At 50.3% G+C, this 23,743-nt stretch overlaps 1 protein-coding gene across 1 annotated transcript in view; it reads right to left on the bottom strand.

The window, feature by feature from the left end:
- LOC147101516 (aquaporin-2-like) overlaps positions 1-18,000 on the bottom strand; it is a 62,074-nt gene extending 44,074 nt beyond the window's left edge. The window contains exon 1 of the mRNA XM_085966684.1: positions 17,607-18,000. Within this exon, the coding sequence (XP_085822810.1) occupies positions 17,607-17,978 (372 nt within the window). The 5' untranslated portion in view covers positions 17,979-18,000. The remainder of the gene's footprint in view (positions 1-17,606) is intronic.
- Between the last annotated feature and the right edge of the window lie 5,743 nt (positions 18,001-23,743).

A 23,743-nucleotide genomic window follows, 5' to 3' on the forward strand; every position in this document is an offset into this window, starting at 1 on the left:
AACACAGCTAGCTTTTGCTAGACACTTTTATTGAGCACATGTGGACTAGGTACTGTATCTGTAGAGGCATCCATCTTGACTGCTGCCTTGTGGGTAGCCTAGTGCCTCATGGGTAATGTAGTCTTAATATAGATACAGCTGGGTAGTGTAGTCTTATATACAGCTCTACACAGCTCTACGGCTCCACCTAGTGTCCACTATAGAATGACATGTTATTGATCATTACAGTATTGTGGCCACGTTATCGATAAAGAGGGATTTCATAAGTCCCCAGAGAAGATTGAGGCAGTAGTCAAGGCTCCAGCACCGGAAAATGTGCCACAACTGAGGTCGTTCCTCGGGCTGGTAAACTACTACCATAAGTTCTTGCCAAATTTGTCTACAATACTACACGCACTGAACACCCTACTGCAAACTGGGGTGCCATGGAAGTGGAGTGACGAATGTAGACGAGCTTTCCAGAAGAGCAAAACACTAATCACATTGAAAGAGGTATTGGCCCATTACAACCCGGCATTACGAATTCAGTTGGCATGTGATGCGTCACCCTACGGCATTGGAGCGGTGCTGTCGCACAAATTCTCGGACGGCTCAGAGAGGCCAATAGCTTTTGCGTCACGATCACTAACCTCAGCCGAGCGTAACTACGCCCAGATTGACAGGGAGGCCCTCAGCCTAGTGTGGGGAGTGAAAAAGTTCAATCACTATCTGCACGGGCAGAAATTCACCTTGCTGACTGATCACCAGCCTCTTGTCTCCATTTTTAATCCTAAGAAGGGCGTTCCGGTGATGACTGCGCAACGACTACAAAGATGGTCACTTTTTCTAGGGGCGCCCCACTATGAGATTGAATATAAGGGCATGAAACAGCATGGAAATGCTGATGGGCTATCACGCCTGCCACTGCCTACTGCGGAGGAAGCACCAGCAGTGGATCCTGTCGAAATATTCCATTCAACTATAGTTGAATACCTACCGGTAACTGACGCTTGTGTCGAAAAGGAAACCCGAAATGACCCGACACTGTCTCGGGTATATGATTTGACGGTGAAGGGATGGCCAGCACATGGCGATTCACTGTTGCCAGCATTCTCGACAAGGAGAGAACAGCTGTCAGTGTGCCGGGGGACCTTGATGTGTGGATCCCGAGTGGTGATTCCACCCAAGTTAAGGGATAGAGTGCTCAATGAGCTTCATGAGGGTCATCTGGGAGGGGTAAAAATGAAAAGCCTAGCCAGGGCTTATGTGTGGTGGCCGGGAATCGATAAACAAATCGAGGACCTGACCAAGAGCTGCTCAGGATGCCAGAGAGTCCAAAATGCACCACCACAGGCCCCTCTACACCCATGGAAGTGGCCCTTATCTCCATGGCAACGGGTGCATATTGATTTTGCTGGTCCATTCATGGACTCAATGTTTTTAATAGCCGTGGATGCGCACTCGAAATGGCCTGAGGTCATCAAAATGTCCTCCACCACCACGGAGAAAACTATTGCAGTCCTATGGACCATTTTTGCCAGGAATGGCTTGCCAGAATAGATTTGCTCCGACAACGGACCACAGTTTGTGTCCGAAGAGTTCCGGAGGTTCTTGAAAAAGAATGGGGCAAGGCATTACACATCCGCCCCGTATCATCCAGCCACAAATGGATTGGCTGAGAGGTTCGTACAAACCTTTAAGAAGGCAGCACGGTGGCATAGTGGTTAGCACTGTTGCCTCACAGAGCCAGGGACCCGGTTTCGAATCCGGCCTCGGGTGACTGTCTGTGTGGAGTTTGCACATTCTCCCCGTGTTTGCGTGGGTTTTCTCCGGGTGCTCCGGTTTCCTCCCACAGTCCAAAGATGTGTGGGTTAGGTTGATTGGCTATGATAAATTGACCCTTAGTGTTAGGGGGATTAAATACGTGGGGTTACGGGGATAGGGTGGGATATGTGTTGGTGTAGGGGTTACAGGGATCGGGTAGGATATGTGTCGGTGCAGGTTCGATGGGCCGAAATGGCCTCTATCTGCACTGTGGGGTTTCTGTGATTCTGTGTGATTCTGTGAAGGCAATAAAGGCTATGTACAATGACAACATTCCGCTGCAGCACAAGGTGGACAATTTCCTGTTCGCCTACCGGAATGCGACACATGCCGTCACCAACCAGGCCCCAGCCATGATGTTCTTTAACCGAAGGTTAAGATCTCGCCTGGATTTGCTCAGACCAAACGTACGAAGAGATGTTGAGAGTAAGCAATTCCAGCACATCCATGAGAAGCCAACAAGGAGCTTCAATGTAGGGCAACCAGTCTTGGCCCGCGACTACCGAACAGAAAAATGGCAGCCAGGAACGATATGCACACGGCAGGGCCCACTAATGTACACAGTGGGCGTTGGGGAGAGCATCATGAGATGCCATGGTGACCAGATCCTAGAGTCACAGGAACAAGTCAACCCCATGCCTCGCCCATACATACCTGGTGATGAACCCGACGTACAGGTCGCATCTACCCCAGAAACAGTAGCATCGGAAGTTGATGAACCAACCGCCGACAGGGGGGCAGAATCGCCTCCGCACCAAGAGCAAGACACTCGGGAAAGGCTCTCTCCAGAAAGGATCAGGAAGCCTCCCCAAAGACTGAATATATAAATAGACTATTTTCAGCTAATGTTGCATGTTAAAAGTGTTAATTGTAATTAGTTTGATATTTAATTGTTAAATGAGTGTTATGGTACTATTAATCTAAAAGGGGAGGAATTGTAATGTATATACCTTTAAGGGGGGAACTACTTTTTACAGCTCATGTATACTGTAGTACCGGCAGTGACCACACCTGTATATAACACTGAGTAGTAATCTGTACAGGCAGTTCCACTGTGAGCCACATTGAGTAAACACCTGTTGTACCGTTTCTCCTGCAGTCTGTGTCTTATTATACCCAGGCACAACAGTTCCTGCCTCTACCACCCTTTCAGGCAGTGAGTTCCAGACCCCCACAACCCTCTGGGTCGAGAAATTTCCCCTCAAATCCCCTCTAAACCTTCCCCCAATTACTTTAAATCTGTGCCCCCTGGTTTTTGACCCCTCTGCTAAGGGAAATAGGTCCTTTCTATCCACTTTATCTAGGCCCCATATAATTTTATACACCTCAATAAGGTCTCCCCTCAGCCTCCTCTGTTCCAAGGAAAACAGACCCAGCCTATCCCGTCTTTCCTCATAGCTAAAATTCTCTACTCTTCCCAAACCCACAACCTCTACCACCTAGAAAGACAAGGGCAGAGGGCGCATGGGAATACCATCACCTCCAAGTTCCCCTCCAAGTCACACACTATCCTGATGTGGAAATATATCATTGTTCCTTCATCGTCGCTGGGTCAAAATCCTGGAACTCCCTCCCTAACAGCACTGTGGGAGTACCTTCACCACACAGACTGTAGCGGTTCAAGAAGGCGGCTCACCACCACCTTCTCAAGGGCAACTAGGGATGGGTAATAAATGCTGGCATTGCCAGTGACTCCCACATCCGATGAATGAATAAATTAAAAAAATATTGTCATCGAGAACTGCCCAGCTGAGGGTGGCAGTGCAAGCTGTGAAACAGAGGCTGGGTATTGGAGGGTTGCTATAGGAGGGTGGGTACTGGAGGGTGGGTATTGGAGGGTGGGTACTGGAGGGTGGGTATTGGAGGGTGGGTATTGGAGGGTGGTATTGGATGGTGGATATTGGAGGGTGGGTATTGAAGGGTGGGTATTGGAGGGTGGTATTGGAGGATGGGTATTGGAGGGTGGGTATTGGAGGGTGGGTATTGGAGGGTGGGTATTGGGGGGTGGGTATTGGAGGGTGGGTATTGGAGGGTGGGTATTGGAGGGTGGGTATTGGAGGGTGGGTATTGGAGGGTGGGTATTGGAGGGTGGGTATTGGCGGGTGGGTATTGGAGGATGGGTATTGGAGGATGGGTATTGGAGGATGGGTATTGGAGGGTGTGTATTGGAGGGTGGGTATTGGAGGATGAGTGTTGGAGGATGAGTGTTGGAGGGTGGGTATTGGAGGGTGGGTATTGGAGGGTGGGTATTGGATGGTGGGTATTGGAGGGTGGGTATTGGAGGGTGGGTATTGGAGGGTGGGTATTGGAGGGTGGTACTGGAGGATGGGTATTGGAGGATGGGTATTGGAGGGTGGGTACTGGAGGGTGGGTACTGGAGGGTGGGTATTGGAGGGTGGCTATTGGAGGATGGGTATTGGAGGGTGGGTATTGGAGGGTGGTACTGGAGGGTGGGTATTGGAGGGTGGGTATTGGAGGGTGGGTATTGGAGGGTGGGTATTGGAGGATGGGTATTGGAGGGTGGGTATTGGAGGATGGGTATTGGAGGGTGGGTATTGGAGGGTGGGTATTGGAGGGTGGGTACTGGAGGGTGGGTACTGGAGGGTGGGTGTTGGAGGGTGGGTATTGGAGGGTGGGTATTGGAGGGTGGGTATTGGAGGGTGGTATTGGAGGATGGGTATTGGAGGGTGGGTATTGGAGGGTGGGAATTGGAGGGTGGTATTGGAGGGTGGGTATTGGAGGGTGGGTATTGGAGGGTGGTATTGGAGGGTGGGTATTGGAGGGTGGGTATTGGAGGGTGGGTATTGGAGGGTGGGTATTGGAGGGTGGGTATTGGAGGGTGGGTGTTGGAGGGTGGGTATTGGAGGATGGTATTGGAGGATGGGTATTGGAGGGTGGGTATTGGAGGCTGGGTATTGGAGGCTGGGTATTGGAGGCTGGGTATTGGAGGCTGGGTATTGGAGGCTGGGTATTGGAGGCTGGGTATTGGAGGGTGGGTATTGGAGGGTGGGTATTGGAGGGTGGTATTGGAGGGTGGGTATTGGAGGGTGGGTAGTGGAGGGTGGGTAGTGGAGGGTGGGTATTGGAGGGTGGGTATTGGAGGATGGGTATTGGAGGGTGGGTATTGGAGGGTGGGTATTGGAGGGTGGGTATTGGAGGGTGGGTATTGGAGGGTGGGTATTGGAGGGTGGGTATTGGAGGATGGTATTGGAGGATGGGTATCGGAGGATGGGTATCGGAGGGTGGGTATCGGAGGGTGGGTATCGGAGGGTGGGTATCGGAGGGTGGGTATCGGAGGATGGGTATCGGAGGGTGGGTATTGGAGGGTGGGTATTGGAGGGTGGGTATTGGAGGGTGGGTATTGGAGGGTGGATATTGGAGGGTGGGTATTGGAGGATGGGTATTGGAGGGTGGGTATTGGAGGATGGGTATTGGAGGGTGGGTATTGGAGGGTGGGTATTGGAGGATGGGTATTGGAGGATGGGTATTGGAGGATGGGTATTGGAGGGTGGGTATTGGAGGGTGGGTATTGGAGGGTGGGTATTGGAGGGTGGGTACTGGAGGGTGGGTACTGGAGGGTGGGTACTGGAGGGTGGTATTGGAGGGTGGGTATTGGAGGGTGGGTATTGGAGGGTGGGTACTGGAGGGTGGGTACTGGAGGGTGGGTACTGGAGGGTGGTGTTGGAGGGTGGGTATTGGAGGGTGGGTATTGGAGGGTGGGTATTGGAGGGTGGGTATTGGAGGGTGGGTATTGGAGGGTTGGTATTGGAGGGTGGTATTGGAGGGTGGGTATTGGAGGGTGGGTATTGGAGGGTGGTATTGGAGGGTGGTATTGGAGGGTGGGTATTGGAGGGTGGGTATTGGAGGGTGGGTATTGGAGGGTGGGTATTGGAAGGTGGGTATTGGAGGATGGGTATTGGAGGGTGGGTATTGGATGGTGGGTATTGGAGGGTGGGTATTGGCGGGTGGGTATTGGAGGGTAGGTATTGGAGGATGGTATTGGAGGGTGGGTATTGGAGGGTGGGTATTGGAGGGTGGGTATTGGAGGGTGGGTATTGGAGGGTGGGTATTGAAGGGTGGGTATTGGAGGGTGGGTATTGGAGGGTGGGTATTGGAGGGTGGGTATTGGAGGGTGGGTATTGGAGGGTGGGTATTGGAGGGTGGATATTGGAGGGTGGGTATTGGAGGGTGGGTATTGGAGGATGGTATTGGAGGGTGGGTATTGGAGGGTGGGTATTGGAGGGTGGGTATTGGAGGGTGGGTATTGGAGGGTGGGTATTGGAGGGTGGGTATTGGAGGGTGGGTATTGGAGGGTGGGTACTGGAGGATGGGTATTGGAGGGTGGGTATTGGAGGGTGGGTATTGGAGGGTGGGTATTGGAGGGTGGGTATTGGAGGGTGGGTATTGGAGGGTGGGTATTGGAGGGTGGTATTGGAGGATGGTATTGGAGGGTGGGTATTGGAGGGTGGGTATTGGAGGGTGGGTATTGGAGGGTGGGTATTGGAAGGTGGGTATTGGAGGATGGGTATTGGAGGGTGGGTATTGGATGGTGGGTATTGGAGGGTGGGTATTGGAGGGTGGGTATTGGCGGGTGGGTATTGGAGGGTAGGTATTGGAGGGTGGGTATTGGTGGGTGGGTATTGGAGGGTGGGTATTGGAGGGTGGGTATTGGAGGGTGGGTATTGGAGGGTGGGTATTGGAGGGTGGATATTGGAGGGTGGGTATTGGAGGGTGGCTATTGGAGGGTGGCTATTGGAGGGTGGCTATTGGAGGGTGGCTATTGGAGGGTGGGTATTGGAGGATGGGTATTGGAGGGTGGGTATTGGAGGGTGGGTATTGGAGGGTGGGTATTGGAGGATGGGTATTCGAGGATGGGTATTGGAGGGTGGGTATTGGAGGATGGGTATTGGAGGATGGGTATTGGAGGGTGGGTATTGGAGGGTGGTATTGGAGGGTGGGTATTGGAGGCTGGGTATTGGAGGGTGGGTATTGGAGGGTGGGTATTGGAGGGTGGGTATTGGAGGGTGGGTACTAGAGGGTGGGTACTGGAGGGTGGGTATTGGAGGGTGGGTATTGGAGGGTGGGTATTGGAGGGTGGGCATTGGAGGGTGGGTACTAGAGGGTGGGTATTGGAGGGTGGGTATTGGAGGGTGGGTACTGGAGGTTGGGTATTGGAGGGTGGGTATTGGAGGATGGGTATTGGAGGGTGGGTACTGGAGGGTGGGTACTGGAGGGTCGTACTGGAGGATGAGTAATGGAAGCAGTATCCATTATCCTGAATGCTCATAGTTATTTAATCTTCCACAGTCTTCCCTATTGTGAACTTTTCCCCACCCTCTAAACTCCTCCCACAGTCCATGTTAAATATATCGCATCATGAGCAGCTTTGTTCTCATTAAATCCCCTTCTAGAGCCCAATGGGTTAATTTTGTCGAGGCCCAATATCACACAGGATGTGGGATTGCCCCGTCTACTCAATGTCCGAGCCATTCCCAGGGCCGAATCACACTAACATTTAATTGGTGAGCAGTGCTCATACTCAGGCTGAGATGGTAATCAAGCGGCTCCTGTATGGAGCCCAGGTGGGAATAATGAGTTAAGGGAGGGAGGCAATCCTGGGGGCGGGAGCGGGGGGGGTGGGGAGACAATCTTGCAAGGGGGGCAATCCTGAGGGGCGGACAATACTGCCGGGGGGGGGGGGAACGGTGACAATTCTGGGAGGGGTGGAGGATCCTGAGGGGGACAATCCTGAAGAGGGAAATCCTGGCGGGTGGGGGGGGGGGCGGGTTCAGTCCAGCGTGGACAATCTTGGGGGGGTGCAATCTTGGGAGTGGAACAGTCCGGGTGGGGGGTGCAGTCCTGGGGGAAAAATTCTGGGGAGGGGAAAATCCTGGGGTGGAAATCCTGGGCGGGACCAATCCTGGGGGGTGGGGGGAGCAGTCCTGGGGGTGGGGGACAGTAATGAGTTGGACAATCCTGAGGGGGGGTGGGGGAGGGCGGGGATGTGAACGTTCGGGCTTACAGGTTTTTCTGTCTAAATAACTTGGCCTTCTGTGTTTCCAACGAGCCTTGTTTTATGAACTTTCACAACTTTCCTGGCGTGTGTTCCCCTTTCCAGGATATCTATGAAAGTTTGACAGTGCACACAGGATAACGAACAGAGATTTTCTTTATGCTTCTTTAGCTACTTGATTTCCACAGTATCATCCTTCTACCTGGACAATGGTAGAATTATACAACAGATCTTATTTTTAAAATTTAATAGGCAAACTAACTTTGAACAACAAGGAATAAACAGGTGAATCAAATGTGTAATATCTATCTGTATCTAACAATAAATCTTGCATATCGTGCACACTTACAACCTATAACCCTTTTATGTCAACATTTATAATGCAAAAACCCACTGCGACATCTTTCAAAATACTGTTGAAAAGATGTCAATACTTAGAATGAAAAAACCCTACAAGAACATGTCAACACTTCGAATTGAAAAACCCGGTCGGAACATTTCACCGTTTGTTGACAGACCAACTGAATCATTCCAAAATTCTTAATCTGTCAACCTTTACTCAATAACTGAAATTTCTACTGTCTAAAATATAACCAACTAAAAATAACACTTATTTCACATAAGATGATGAAATTTATTCATCAAAATGTTTTTTGTCCCAATGCTTTCGATGAAGCTTTTATTTGAATGTCACAGTCTAAACTTGAGCTTGGTATTTATTCGCTGAAAGAGATCCCACAGTCTGAGCTTGGTATTTATTCACTGAAAGAGATCCCACAGTCTGAGCTTGGTATTTATTCGCTGAAAGAGATCCCGCAGTCTGAGCTTGGTATTTATTCACTGAAAGAGATCCCACAGTCTGAGCTTGGTATTTATTCACTGAAAGAGATCCCACAGTCATAGAGTCATAGAGTCATAGAGTTATACAGCACAGAAAGAGGCCCTTCGGCCCATCGTGTCTGCGCCGCCCATCCATCCCTGTCCAGTCTAATCCCATTTTCCAGCATTTGGTCCATAGCCTTGTATGCAATGGCATTTCAAGTGCTCATCCAAATGCTTCTTGAATGTTGTGAGGGTTCCTGCCTCTACCACCCTTTCAGGCATTGAGTTCCACATTCCAACCACCCTCTGGGTGAAAAAGTTCCTCCTCAAATCCCCTCTAAATCTCCTGCCCCTTACCCTGAATCTATGCCCCTTTGTTATTGACCCCCCCACTAAGGGGAAAAGTTCCTCTTTATCTACCCTATCTATGCCCCTCATCATTTTGTACACCTCAATCAGGTCCCCCCTCAGCCTTCTCTGCTCCAAGGAAAACAACCCCAGCCTGTACAGCCTCTCTTCATAGCTGAGGCGCTCCATCCCAGGTAACATCCTGGTGAATCTTCTCTGCACCCTCTCCAAAGCAATCACATCCTTCCTATAGTGAGGCGACCAGAACTGCACACAGTACTCCAGCTGTGGCCTCACCAGCGTTTTGTACAGCTCCATCATAACCTCCCTGCTCTTATATTCTATGCCTCGGCTAATGAAGGCAAGTATCCCATATGCCTTTTTAACCACCTTATCTACCTGCTCCGCTGCCTTCAGGGTTCTATGTACATGTACACCAAGGTCCCTCTGACCCTCTGTACTTCCTAGGGTCCTACCACTCATTGTGTATTCCCTTGCCTTATTTGTCCGTCCAAAATGCATCACCTCGCACTTTTCAGGGTTAAATTCCATTTGCCACTTTTCCGCCCATCTGACCAACCCGTTTATATCGTCCTGTAGCCGGAGGCTTTCCTCCTCGCAATTTACCACCCCACCAATTTTCGTGTCATCTGCGAACTTACTGATCATACCTTTTACATTCTCATCCAAATCATTTATGTAGATCACGAACAACAAGGGACCCAGCACCGATCCCTGAGGTACCCCACTGGACACAGGCTTCCAGTCACAAAAGCAACCTTCAACCATCACCCTCTGCCTCCTGCCACTCAGCCAGTTTAGGATCCAATGCGTCAAGGCACCCTGGATCCCATGGGCTCTTACCTTCCCACAGTCTGAGCTTGGTATTTATTCACTGAAAGAGATCCCACAGTCTGAGCTTGGTATTTATTCACTGAAAGAGATCCCACAGTCTGAGCTTGGTATTTATTCGCTGAAAGAGATCCCACAGTCTGAGCTTGGTATTTATTCACTGAAAGTGATCCCACAGTCTGAGCTTGGTATTTATTCGCTGAAAGAGATCCCACAGTCTGAGCTTGGTATTTATTCGCTGAAAGAGATCCCACAGTCTGAGCTTGGTATTTATTCACTGAAAGAGATCCCACAGTCTGAGCTTGGTATTTATCCACTGAAAGAGATCCCACAGTCTGAGCTTGGTATTTATTCGCTGAAAGAGATCCCACAGTCTGAGCTTGGTATTTATTCGCTGAAAGAGATCCCACAGTCTGAGCTTGGTATTTATTCACTGAAAGTGATCCCACAGTCTGAGCTTGGTATTTATTCGCTGAAAGAGATCCCACAGTCTGAGCTTGGTATTTGGTAACGTCAGTGGTGGGGAAACTTTTAGAGACAATAATCTGGGACAAAATTCATTGGCATTTAGAAAAGTATGGGCTAATAAATGAAAGTCAGCTCGGATTTGTTAAAGGCAAATCGTGCTTGACTAACTTGATCAAGTCTTTTGATGAAGTAATGGAGAGGGTTTATGAGGGTAGTGCAGTGGATGTTGTGTATATGGATTTTCAAAAGGCATTTGACAAAGTACCACATAATAGGCTTTTTAGCAACATTAAAGCCCATGGGATTAAAGGGACAGTGGCAGCATGGATACAAAATTGGCTAAGGGACAGAAAGCAGAGAGTCGTGGTGAACGGTTGTTTTTCAGACTGGAGGGAGGTGTACAGCAGTGCTCCCTAGGGGTCGGTATTAGGACCGCTGCTCTTTCTAATATATATTAATGACCTGGACTTCGGTAGACTGGGCATAATTTCAAAGTTTGCTGATGAAACTCTGAAATGTAGTCAACAATGAGGAGAATAGTAACAGACTTCAGGATGGCACAGGTCAGACTAGCAAAATGGGCAGACACACGGCAGATGAAATTTAACGCAGAGAAGTGTGAAGTGATACATTTTGGTAGGAAGAATGAGGAGCGGCAATATAAACTAAAGGGTACAATTTTAAAGAGGGTGCAGGAACAGAAAGACCTGGGGGTGGACGTACACACATTTTTGAAGGTGGCAGGACAAGTTGAGAAGGCTGTTAAAAAGCATTTGGGATCCTTGGCTTTATTGGAGGAATAGAGTACAAAAGCAAGGAAGTTATGCTAAACCTTTATAAAACACGAGTTAGGCCTCAGCTGGAGTATGTGTTCAATTCTGGGCACCGCACTTTAGGAAGGATGTCAAGGCCTTAGGGAGGGTGCAGAGGAGATTTACTAGAATGCTTCCAGGAATGAGGGACTTCAGTAACATGGTTAGACTGCAGAAGCTGGGGTCATTCTCCTTAGAGCAAAGAAGGTTAACAGGCGATTTGATGGAGGCGTTCAGAATCATGAAGGGTTTTGAGAGAGTAAATAAGGAGAAACTGTTTCCAGTGGCAGAAGGGTCGGTAACCAGAGGACACAGATTTAAGGTGATGGGCAAAAGAACCAGAGGGGAGATGAGGAAACATATATTTTTACACAGTGAGTTGTAATGATCTGGAATGCACTGCCTGAAAGGGCGGTGGAAGCACATTTAATCGTAACAGTCAAAAGGGAATTGGAGAAATACTTGAAGGGAAAAAATGTACAGGGCTGTGTGGAAAGAGATGGGGAGGGGATTTATTGGATCGCTCTACCAAAGAGCCGGCGCAGGCACGCTGGGCCGAATGGTCTCCTTCTGTGCTGTATTATTCTATGATTCTATGATTTGTTAGCTGAACCAGATCCCACGGTCTGAACTTGGTATTCATTTGCTAAAACAGGTCCCTCTCTCCCTAGCTCCCTTTCTTCCTAGCTCCCTCTCTCACTGCCTCGTTCCACACTCATTCACTTCATCCCTCTCTCATATCCTCTCTCCATTCCTTGCTTTCTCCGTCCCTTGCTCCTTCTGTCCCTCTCTCCCTCGTTCCTCCTCTCTGTCGCATAAGAACATTGGAAATAGGAGCAGGAGTAGACCATTCGGCCCTTCGAGCCTGCTCCGCCATTTAATAAGATCATGGCTGATCTTTAATCTCAACCCCACCTTCCCACACTATCCTCATATCCCTTGGTTCCCTTAGTATCGAAAAATCTATCGGCCTCTGTCTTGAATATACTCAACGACTGAGCCTCCACAGCCCTCTGGGGTAGAGAATTCCAAAGATTCACCACCCTCTGAGTGAAGAAATTTCTCCTCATCTCAGTCCTAAATGGCCGACCCCTTATTCTGAGACTATGAATCACAGAATCATAGAATAGTACAGTACAGAAGGAGGCCATTCGGCCTTTGAAGTCTGCGCTGGTTCTTTTGAACAGCAATCCGGTTAGTCCTACTCCCCGCTCTTTCCCCATATCCCTGCAATTTTTTCTCCTTCAACTATTTATTCAATTCCCTTTTGAAGTCTACGATTGAATCTGTTTCCACCGCCCTATCAGGCAGCGCATTCCAAATCCTCACCACTTGTTTTTCCTCAGGTCGCCTCTGGTTCTTCTGCCAATCACCTTCAATCTGGGCCCTCTGGTTATCGACCCTTCAGCCACTGGAAACAGTTTCTCTTTATTTACTCTCTCTAAACCCATCATGATTTTAAATACCTCTATCAAATCTCCTCTTAGCCTTCTAGCACACCAGCTTCTCCAGTCTATCCACATAACTGTAATCCCTCATCCCTGGAACCATTCTAGTAAATCTCCTCTGCACCCTCTCCAAAGCCTTCCCGTCCTTCCTAAAGTGTGATGCCCCGAATTGGACACAATCCTCCAGTTGGGGCCGAACTAGTGTTTTATACAGGTTTAGCACAACTTCCTGGCTTTTGTACTCTCTGCCTCTATTTGTAAAGCCCAGGGTCCCATATGATGCATAGTTCTAGATTCCCCAGTCAGTGAAAACATCCTCCCAGCATCTACCCTCTCAAGCCCCTTAAAATTTTTACACGTTTCAATGAGATCACCTCTCATTCTTCTAAACTCCAGGGAATACAGGCCTAGTCTACTCAATCTCTCCTCATAGGACAATCCTCTCATCCCAGGAATCAGTCTAGTGAACCTTCATTGCAGTCCCTCTAAGGCAAGTATGTCCTTCCTTAGGTAAGGAGATCAAAACTGTCCACAGTACTCCAGGTGTGGTCTCATCTCGGCCATATATAATTGCAGTAAGACTTCTTTACTCTTATACTCCAATCCCTTTGTAATAACTCAACTAACATACTATTTGCTTTCTTAATTGCTTGTTGTACCTGCATGCCTAACATCAGTGGTAGGAAAATTATTGGAAAAAATTCTGAGGGACAAAATTAGTCTCCACTTGGAGAGACAAGGATTAATCAGGGATAGTCAACATGGCTTTGTCAAGGGAAGATCATGTCTGACTAATTTGATTGAATTTTTTGAGGGGGTGACTAGGAGTGTGGATGAGGGTAACGCAGTGGATGTGGTATACATGGATTTCAGTAAGGCCTTCGATAAAGTCCCGCACAGGAGACTGGTCAAGAAGGTAAGAGCCCATGGAATCCAGGGTGTCTTGGCACATTGGATACAAAACTGGCTTAGTGGCAGAAGGCAGAGGGTGATGGTCGAAGGTTGTTTTTGTGACTGGAAGCCTGTGGTCAGTGGGGTGCCACAGGGATCGGTGCTGGGTCCCTTGCTGTTTGTGGTCTACATTAATGACTTGGATATGAATGTAAAAGGTATGATCAGTAAGTTCGCGGATGATACAAAAATTGGTAGGGTGGTAAATAGCGAGGAGGGTAGCCTCAGTCTGCAGGACGATATAGATGGGTTGGTCAGATGGGCGGAACAGTGGCAAATGGAATTTAACCCGGAAAAGTGCGAGGTGATGCACTTTGGGGGGACTAACAAGGCAAGGGAATACACAATGAATGGTAAGACCCTAGGCAAGACGGAGGTGCAGAGGGACCTGGGTGTGCAAGTACACAGATCCCTGAAGGCGGCGGAACAGGTGGATAAGGTGGTAAAAAAGGCATATGGGATACTTGCCTTCATTAGCCGAGGCATAGAATATAAGAGCAAGGAGGTTATGATGGAGCTGTATAAAACATTGGTTAGGCCACAGCTGGAATACTGTGTGCAGTTCTGGTCGCCACACTACAGGAAGGATGTGATCGCTTTGGAGAGGGTGCAGAGGAGATTCACCAGGATGTTACCAGGGCTGGAGCGCTTCAGCTATGAAGAAAGACTGGGCAGATTGGGTTTGTTTTCCTTGGAGCAGAGGAGGCTGAGGGGGGACATGATTGAGGTGTACAAAATTATGAGGGGCATAGATAGGATGGATACTGAGGAGCTTTTTCCCTTAGTAGAAGGGTCAATAACTAGGGGGCATAGATTCAAGGTAAAGGGCGGGAGGTTTAGAGGGGATTTGAGAAAGAACTTTTTCACCCAGAGGGTGGTTGGAGTCTGGAACTCACTGCCTGAGGCAGGAACCCTCGCAACATTGAAGAAGCATTTGGATGAGCACTTGAAATGCCATAACATACAAGGCTACGGACCAAATGCTGGAATATGGGATTAGATTAGACAGGGCTTGATGGCCGGCACGGACACGATGGGCCGAAGGGCCTCTATCCGTGCTGTATAACTCTATGACTCTATGCTAACTTTCAGTGTTTCATGTACAATGATACCCAGATCCCTCTGAATACCAAGATTTCCCAGTCTCTCACCTTTTAAAAAATATTCTGCTTTTCTATTTTTCTACCAAAGTGGATAACTTTACAGTTCTTTTCTCCCTCTTTGTCAATTTCTTGGTCATCCTTTGCTGAATTCTAAAATCTTCCCAATCCTCAGGCTTACTGCTCTTTTTGGCAACATTATAAGGCTCTTCTTTTAATCTAATACTATCTTTAACGTCTCTTGTTAGCCACGGTTGGACCATGTTTCCCGTGGGGTTTTTATTCCTTAAGGGAATGTATATTCTTTAGGAATTATGATTTTTAAAAATTGTTTGCCATTGCTTATCTACCGTCATATCATTTAATCTAGTTTCCCAATCTACCTTAGACAACTCGCTCCTCGTATCTATGTAGTTTGCTTTATTTAGATTGTTTCGGACTTCACTAAATCACTCTCAAACTCAATATAAAGTTCTATCATATTATGATCACTCTTCCCCAGAGGATCCTTTACTACAAGATTATTAATTAACCCTGCCACATTACACAATACTAGATCTAAAATAGCCTGTTTCCTAGATGGTTCATTGACATACTGATCTAGAAAACTATCTTGAATGCATTCCATGATCTCGTCCTCCACACTATTACTGCAAATTTGGTTTGTCCTGTCCATGTGAAAATAAAAGTCCCCCAGGATTACTGTATTACCCTTTTCACATGCACCTCTAATTTCCTGATTTATACTCTGCCCGACTGTCTCCCCGTCATTCTCTCCCTCCTTCCCTCCCCCTCGCTCTCTCTAATCCTCTCGCCCTCCATTGCTTACACTCCCTTGCTCCCTCTGTCCCTCCATCCCTTCATTCACACTCTCTCTCCCTCCCTCCCTTTATTCCCTCCCTTCCTCTCTCTTCTCCCTCTGTCCCCCTCCCTCTCCCTCTCCATCCCTCGCTGTCTCTCTCCCTCCCTCTGTCTCTCCCTCTCACCGTCCCTCACCATCCATCGTCCTCCCTCCCTCACTCCCTATCTCCCAGCTCTCTCTCCCTCCCCTCTCCTCGCTGTCTCTTGTGCTCCTTTCCTTCCCTTCCTCTCTCTTCCTCCCCTCACTCTCCCTCCCTCTCCCGCTCTCCTTTCCCTCCTTCCCTCTCTCCCCATCCCTCTCACCCTCCCTTTCCTTCACTCTCCCTCCCTTTCTCTTTCCATCCCTCTCTTTCTCCCTCTACCCTCGCCCTCCCTCTCTCATCCTCTCTTTCCCTCCCTCTCTCCCTTTCTCTGTCCCCCTCCCTCTCCCTCTTTCCCTCTCTCTCTTTCCCTCCCTCTCCCTCTCTCCCCTCTCTCTTTCTCTCCCTTTCTCTCTCCCCATCCCTTTCCTTCACTCTCCCTCCCTCTCTCTTTCCATCCCTCTCTTTCTCCCTCTACCCCCTCCCTCCCTCTCTCTTCCTCTCTTTCCCTCCCTCCCTCTCTCCTCTCCCTCTTTCCCCTCCCCTCTCCCCCTCTCTCTCTCTATCCCTCTCTCCCCCTCCCTTTCTCTGTCCCTCCCTCCCTCTCTTTCTCTCCCTCTCTCTCTCTCCGTTTCTCTTTCTCTCCCCTCTCTCTTTCCCTCTCTCTCTCTTTCCCTCCCTCTCTCTCACTCCTCCCCCTCTCTCTCTCCCCCCTCTCCCCCTCTCCCTCTCCCCCTCTCTTTCTCTGTCTCTCCCTCCCTCTCTTTCTCTCCCTTCCTCTCTTTCCCTCTCTCTCTCCCCCTCCTCTCTCTCTCCCCCCTCTTTCTCTGTCTCTCCCTCCCTCTCTTTCTCTCCCTCCCTCTCTTTCCCCCTCTCTCTCTCTCTCCCCTCTCTTTCTCTGTCTCTCCCTCCCTCTCTTTCTCTCCCTCCCTCTCTTTCCCCCCTCTCTCTCTCTCTCTCTCTCTCTCACCCCCTCCCCTCTCTCTCTCCCCCTCTCTTTCTGTCTCTCCCTCCCTCTCTTTCTCTCCCTCCCCCTCTTTCTCTCCCTCCCCCTCTCTCTCTCTCCCCCTCTCTCTCTCTCCCCTACCCTCTCTCTCTCCCCCCTCTCTCTCTCCCCCTCTCTCTCTCCCCTACCCTCTCTCTCTCCCCCTCTCTCTCTCCCCCTCTCTCTCTCCCCTACCCTCTCTCTCTCCCCCCTCTCTCTCCCCCCCTCTCTCTCTCCCCTACCCTCTCTCTCTCTCCCTCTCTCCCTCCCCCTCTCTCTCTCCCCTACCCTCTCTCTCCCCCCTCTCTCTCTCCCCCTACCCTCTCTCTCTCTCTCTCCCTCTCCCTCCCCCTCTCTCTCTCCCCTACCCTCTCTCTCTCCCTCTCTCTCTCCCCCTACCCTCTCTCTCTCTCTCCCCCTCTCTCTCTCCCCTACCCTCTCTCTCTCTCCCCCCCTCTCTCCCCCCTCTCTCTCTCCCCCTACCCTCTCTCTCTCTCTCTCTCCCTCTCTCCCTCCCCCTCTCTCCCTCCCCCTCTCTCTCTCCCCTACCCTCTCTCTCCCCCCCCTCTCTCCCTCCCCCTCTCTCTCTCCCCTACCCTCTCTCTCCCCCCTCTCTCTCCCTCCCCCTCTCTCTCTCCCCCTCTCCCTCCCCCTCTCTCCCTCCCCCTCTCTCTCCCCCCCTCTCTCTCCCTCCCCCTCTCTCTCTCCCCCCTCTCCCTCCCCCTCTCTCTCTCTCCCCTACCCTCTCTCTCTCTCCCCTACCCTCTCCCCCCCTCTCTCTCTCCCCTGCTCTCTCCCTCCCCCTACCCTCTCTCGCTCTCTCTCCCTCTCCCTCCCCCTCCCTCCCCCTCTCTCCCTCCCCCTCTCTCTCTCCCCTACCCTCTCTCTCTCCCTCTCTCCCTCCCCCTCTCTCTCTCCCCTACCCTCTCTCTCTCCCTCTCTCTCTCCCCCTACCCTCTCTCTCTCTCTCCCCCTCTCTCTCTCCCCTACCCTCTCCCCCCCTCTCTCTCTCCCCCGCTCTCTCGCTCCCTCTCTCTCTCCCCCCCCCTCTCCCTCTCCTTACCTGGTTGAGCCCCAGGTCTCCGCGGACGCTGGGCGGTGTGAGCGCGTACAGCAGGGCGCAGGCAGCGATCGCGCCCAGCGCTTGCATGGCCATGTAGAGCAGCGCCCGGAGCGGGCTGATGCGCAGGGCGAGGAGCAGGGCCAGGCTGATGGCGGGGTTGAGTTGACCCCCGCTCACTCGTTGTGTGAACACCGAGACTGCAGCCACTCCCAGGCCGAAGCCCAGAGCCACCTGCAGCGTGCCGGGGCACAGCCCAGCCCAGCACAGCGCACTGCCCACACTGGAGAACACGAAGACGGCGGTGCCCAGGAATTCGGCAATCAGAGCCCGCCAGAAGGACTCGCTCTGCAGTTCTTGCTTCAGCTGCTTCATCTCGGAGCCTGGAGTGGGCAGAGATCGGGGGGGCGGGGGGAGCAGCCAGGCTACTTGTAGTGGGCAGCCCGGGACCAGCCTCCAGGACAATCGAAAGGTCAGTGCTTCAAGGACTCCCACAGACAGTTTCTGGGGATTTTCCACTCCCAGACTCGGACTCCCATTTCTGCAAGATTTTACCAAATTATCTGCAGGATTGAAAAGGTACTCACCTATCCTAATTTTGTCATTTTCTATTCTGTAAAATTTGTGATAACACATTCAAACTATTCTACACCAGATGCTGGATTTTCCACAATTCATTTGAAAGTTTTCTTCCTCTCGCAGGTCACTAGTTGGGGTACAGCGCTGTCACTAGTTGGGGTACAGCACTGTCACTAGTTGGAGTACAGCCTGTCACTAGTTGGGGTACAGCCTGTCACTAGTTGGAGTACAGAGCCATCACTAGTTGGGGTACAGCGCTGTCACTAGTTGGGGTACAGCCTGTCACTAGTTAGGGTACAGAGCTGTCACTAGTTGGGGTACAGTGCTGTCACTAGTTGCGGTACAGAGCTATCACTAGTTGGGGTACAGAGCTATCACTAGTTGGGGTACAGCCTGTCACTAGTTGGGGTACAGCCTGTCACTAGTTGGGGTACAGCCTGTCACTAGTTAGGGTACAGAGCTGTCACTAGTTGGGGTACAGCCTGTCACTAGTTGGGGTACAGCCTGTCACTAGTTGGGGTACAGCCTGTCACTAGTTGGAATACAGAGCTATCACTAGTTGGGGTACAGAGCTATCACTAGTTGGGGTACAGCCTGTCACTAGTTGGGGTACAGCCTGTCACTAGTTGGGGTACAGCCTGTCACTAGTTGGAATACAGAGCTATCACTAGTTGGGGTACAGAGCTATCACTAGTTGGGGTACAGCCTGTCACTAGTTGGGGTACAGCCTGTCACTAGTTGGGGTACAGCCTGTCAATAGTTAGGGTACAGAGCTGTCACTAGTTGGGGTACAGTGCTGTCACTAGTTGCGGTACAGAGCTATCACTAGTTGGGGTACAGCCTGTCACTAGTTGGGGTACAGCCTGTCACTAGTTGGGGTACAGAGCTATCACTAGTTGGGGTACAGTGCTGTCACTAGTTGGGGTACAGCCTGTCACTAGTTGGGGTACAGAGCTGTCACTAGTTGGGGTACAGAGCTATCACTAGTTTGGGTACAGAGCTATCACTAGTTGGGGTACAGCCTGTCACTAGTTGGGGTACAGTCTGTCACTAGTTGGGGTACAGTCTGTCACTAGTTGGGGTACAGTGCTACCACTAGTTGGGGTACATCCTGCCACTAGTTGGGGTACAGCCTGTTAATAGTTGGGGTACAGCCTGTCACTAGTTGGGGTACAGCCTGCCACTAGTTGGGGTACAGAGCTATCACTAGTTGGGGTACAGACTGTCACTAGTTGGGGTACAGCCTGTCACTAGTTGGGGTACAGCCTCTCACTAGTTGGGGCACAGCCTGTCACTAGTTGGGGTACAGCCTGTCACTAGTTGGGGTACAGCCTGCCACTAGTTGGGGTACACACTGTCACTAGTTGGGGTACAGTTATGTCACTAGTTGGGGTACAGCCTGTCATTAGTTGGAGTATAGACTGTCACTAGTTGGGGTACAGACTGTCACTAGTTGGGGTACAGTGCTGTCACTAGTTGGAGTACACCCTGACAATAGTTGGGGTACAGACTGTCACTAGTTGGGGTACAGTGCTGTCACTAGTTGGGGTACAGCCTGTCACTAGTTGGGATACAGCCTGCCACTAGTTGGGCTACAGAGCTAGCACTAGTTGGGGTACAATCTGTCACTAGTTGGGGTACAGAGCTGTCACTAGTTGGGGTACAGAGCTGTCACTAGTTGGGCTTACAGACTGTCACTAGTTGGGGTACAGCCTGTCACTAGTTGGGGTACAGCCTGTCACTAGTTGGGGTACAGCCTGTCACTAGTTGGGGTACAGCCTGCCACTAGTTGGGGTACAGCCTCTCACTAGTTGGTGTACAGCCTGACACTAGTTGGGATACAGCCTGTCACGAGTTGGGGTACAGTGCTGTCACTAGTTGGGGTACAGCGCTGTCACTAGTTGGGGTACAGCCTGTCACTAGTTGGGGCACAGCCTGTCACGAGTTGGGGTACAGTGCTGTCACTAGTTGGGGTACAGCCTGCCACTAGCTGGGGTACAGGCTAGAACTAGTTGGGGTACAGCCTCTCACTAGTTGGGGTACAGCCTGCCACTAGCTGGGGTACAGCCTCTCACTAGTTGGGGTACAGAACTGCCACTAGTTGGGGTACAGCCTTCCACTAGCTGGGGTACAGCCTGCCACTAGTTGGGGTACAGCCTCTCACTAGTTGGGGTACAGCCTGCCACTAGTTGGGGTACAGCCTGCCACTAGTTGGGGTACAGCCTGCCACTAGCTGGGGTACAGCCTGCCACTAGCTGGGGTACAGCCTGCCACTAGTTGGGGTACAGCCTGCCACTAGCTGGGGTACAGCCTGCCACTAGTTGGGGTACAGCCTCTCACTAGTTGGCGTACAGCCTCTCACTAGTTGGGGTACAGCCTCCCACTAGCTGGGGTACAGCCTGCCACTAGTTGGGGTACAGCCTCTCACTAGTTGGGGTACAGCCTGCCACTAGTTGGGGTACAGCCTGCCACTAGCTGGGGTACAGCCTACCACTAGTTGGGGTACAGCCTCTCACTAGTTGGGGTACAGCCTGCCACTAGCTGGGGTACAGCCTGCCACTAGCTGGGGTACAGCTTGCCACTAGTTGGGGTACAGCGCTCATCAAAGTGCCTCGTCTCCATGTCTGAGCGTAGTGAACAAGAATCAGCAGGACATTCAGCAGCAGAAGAATCACACCACAATGTAATTGTGTGCACACCCATCCATACACTGCCCAGAGGGAGAACTTTATAATTTCGGAGGCAGAAACGCTGGCTGACTTTCCCAAGCCTCTCCCAGCAGAGGCTAATGTTATTGTCCCAGAAACTAACTTGGCAGGGGGATGGGATACAGAGTGGAGCTATAGTAGGGGGTGATTTACAGCCAAATACGGAGGAAAAAACAAGTCAGCTGGGAAGGCAGAGCAAATATGTGAAGGCAAAAGGAAATATGGCAAGGCTGGAAGGCATTTATTTTAATGCAAGGAGTCTTGCAAATAAGGTGGATGAACTGAAGTTGTTGTTGAACACATGGGAGTACGATATTGTTGCTATCACGGAGACATGGTTGAGGGAGGGTCAGGACTGGCAGCTCAATATTCCGGGGTATAGAATCTTCAGGCGAGATAGAGTGGGGTGTAAAACGGGAGGGGATGTTGCAATATTAATTAAGGAGTCAATTACTGCTGTAAGGAGGGATGATATATTAGCGGGTTCCTCTAATGAGGCCATATGGGTAGAACTTAAAAACAAAAAGGGGGCAAGCACTTTGCTGGGAGTGTACTATAGGCCCCCAAACAGTCAGGGGGAGATAGAGGAACAGATATGCAGGCAAATCTCAGAGAAGTGCGAAAATAATAGGGTAATAATAGTGGGGGATTTCAACTTCCCCAATATTAATTGGGATAGTCAGAGTGTGAAAGGCTTAGAGGGTGCAGAATTCTTAAAGTGCATCCAGGAGAGCTTTTTGAGCCAGCGTGTAGAAAGTCCTACAAGAGAGGGGGCGGTACTGGACCTAATTCTAGGGAATGTAGCCGGGCAAGTGGTGGAAGTGTCAGTAGGAGAGCATTTTGGCGACAGTGACCATAATTCGGTGAGATTTAAGGTGGTCATGGAAAAAGACAAAGACGGCCCGGAAATAAGGGTTCTAAATTGGGGGAAGGCTGATTTTAATATGATAAGGCAGGATCTGGCCAAAGTGGACTGGGAGCAGCTACTTATAGGAAAATCCACATCAAAGCAGTGGGAGACTTTCAGAAGGGAAATAGAGAGAGTACAACGCCAACATGTTCCCGTAAAGGTCAAGGGTGGTACCAACAAGCAAAGGGAACCTTGGATGACAAGGGATATACAAAAATGCATTAGGAAAAAAAGGGGGGCTTTTGGCAGTTACAAAAGACGGAGGAAGCCCTAGAGGAGTATAAAAAGTGCAGGGGCATACTTAAAAAAGAAATTAGGAGAGCGAGGAGGGGCCATGAAATAACACTGGCGAGCAAAATAAAGGAAAATCCTAAGATGTTTTATAAGTATGTTAAGGGCAAGAGGATAACCAGGGAAAGGGTAGGGCCCATTAGGGACCAAAGTGGCAATCTGTGTGTAGAGCCAGATGATGTAGGCGGGGTTTTAAATGAATTTTTTGCATCTGTGTTCACTATGGAGGAAGACGATGTAGGCATAGAAATCGGGCAAGGGGACTGTGATATACTTGAACATATTAGCATCGAGAGGGAGGAGGTACTAGCGGTTTTAGCAGGCCAAAAAGTGGATAAATCCCCAGGCCCGGACGAGATGTATCCCAGGCTGCTGTGTGAGGCAAAGGAGGAGATGGCAGGGGCTCTGACACAAATTTTCAGAACCTCTCTGGCCACAGGGGATGTACCAGAGGACTGGAGAACAGCTAACGTAGTACCATTATTCAAGAAGGGTAGCAGGGATAAACCAGGGAATTACAGGCCAGTGAGCCTAACATCTGTGGTAGGGAAATTATTGGAAAAAATTCTGAGGGACAAAATTAGTCTCCACTTGGAGAGGCAAGGATTAATCGGGGATAGTCAGCATGGCTTTGTCAAGGGTAAATCATGTCTGACCAATCTGATTGAATTTTTCGAGGGGGTGACTAGGTGTGTGGATGAGGGAAATGCTGTGGATGTGGTATACATGGACTTCAGTAAGGCTTTTGACAAAGTCCCGCATAGGAGACTGGTCAAGAAGGTAAGAGCCCATGGGATCCAGGGTGCCTTGGCACGTTGGATCCTAAACTGGCTGAGTGGCAGGAGGCAGAGGGTGATGGTCGAAGGTTGCTTTTGTGACTGGAAGCCTGTGTCCAGTGGGGTACCTCAGGGATCGGTGCTGGGTCCCTTGCTGTTTGTGATCTACATAAATGATTTGGATGAGAATGTAAAAGGTATGATCAGTAAGTTCGCAGATGACACGAAAATTGGTGGGGTGGTAAATTGCGAGGAGGAAAGCCTCAGGCTACAGGACGATATAAACGGGTTGGTCAGATGGGCGGAAAAGTGGCAAATGGAATTTAACCCTGAAAAGTGCGAGGTGATGCATTTTGGACGGACAAATAAGGCAAGGGAATACACAATGAGTGGTAGGGCCCTAGGAAGCACAGAGGGTCAGAGGGACCTTGGTGTACATGTACATAGATCCCTGAAGGCAGCGGATCAGGTAGATAAGGTGGTTAAAAAGGCATATGGGATACTTGCCTTCATTAGCCGAGGCATAGAATATAAGAGCAGGGAGGTTATGATGGAGCTGTACAAAACGCTGGTAAGGCCACAGCTGGAGTACTGTGTGCAGTTCTGGTCGCCGCACTATAGGAAGGATGTGATTGCTTTGGAGAGGGTGCAGAGAAGATTCACCAGGATGTTACCTGGGATGGAGCGCCTCAGCTATGAAGAAAGACTAAACAGGCTGGGGTTGTTTTCCTTGGAGCAAAGAAGGCTGAGGGGGGACCTGATTGAGGTGTACAAAATGATGAGGGGCATAGATAGGGTAGATAAAGAGGAACTTTTCCCCTTAGTAGGGGGGTCAATAACAAGGGGGCATAGATTCAAGGTAAGGGGCAGGAGGTT

This window comes from Somniosus microcephalus, chromosome 24 (assembly GCF_052327205.1).
Source record: "Somniosus microcephalus isolate GS21.2 chromosome 24, FLI_Smic_1.0, whole genome shotgun sequence".
Lineage (NCBI taxonomy): Eukaryota > Metazoa > Chordata > Chondrichthyes > Squaliformes > Somniosidae > Somniosus > Somniosus microcephalus.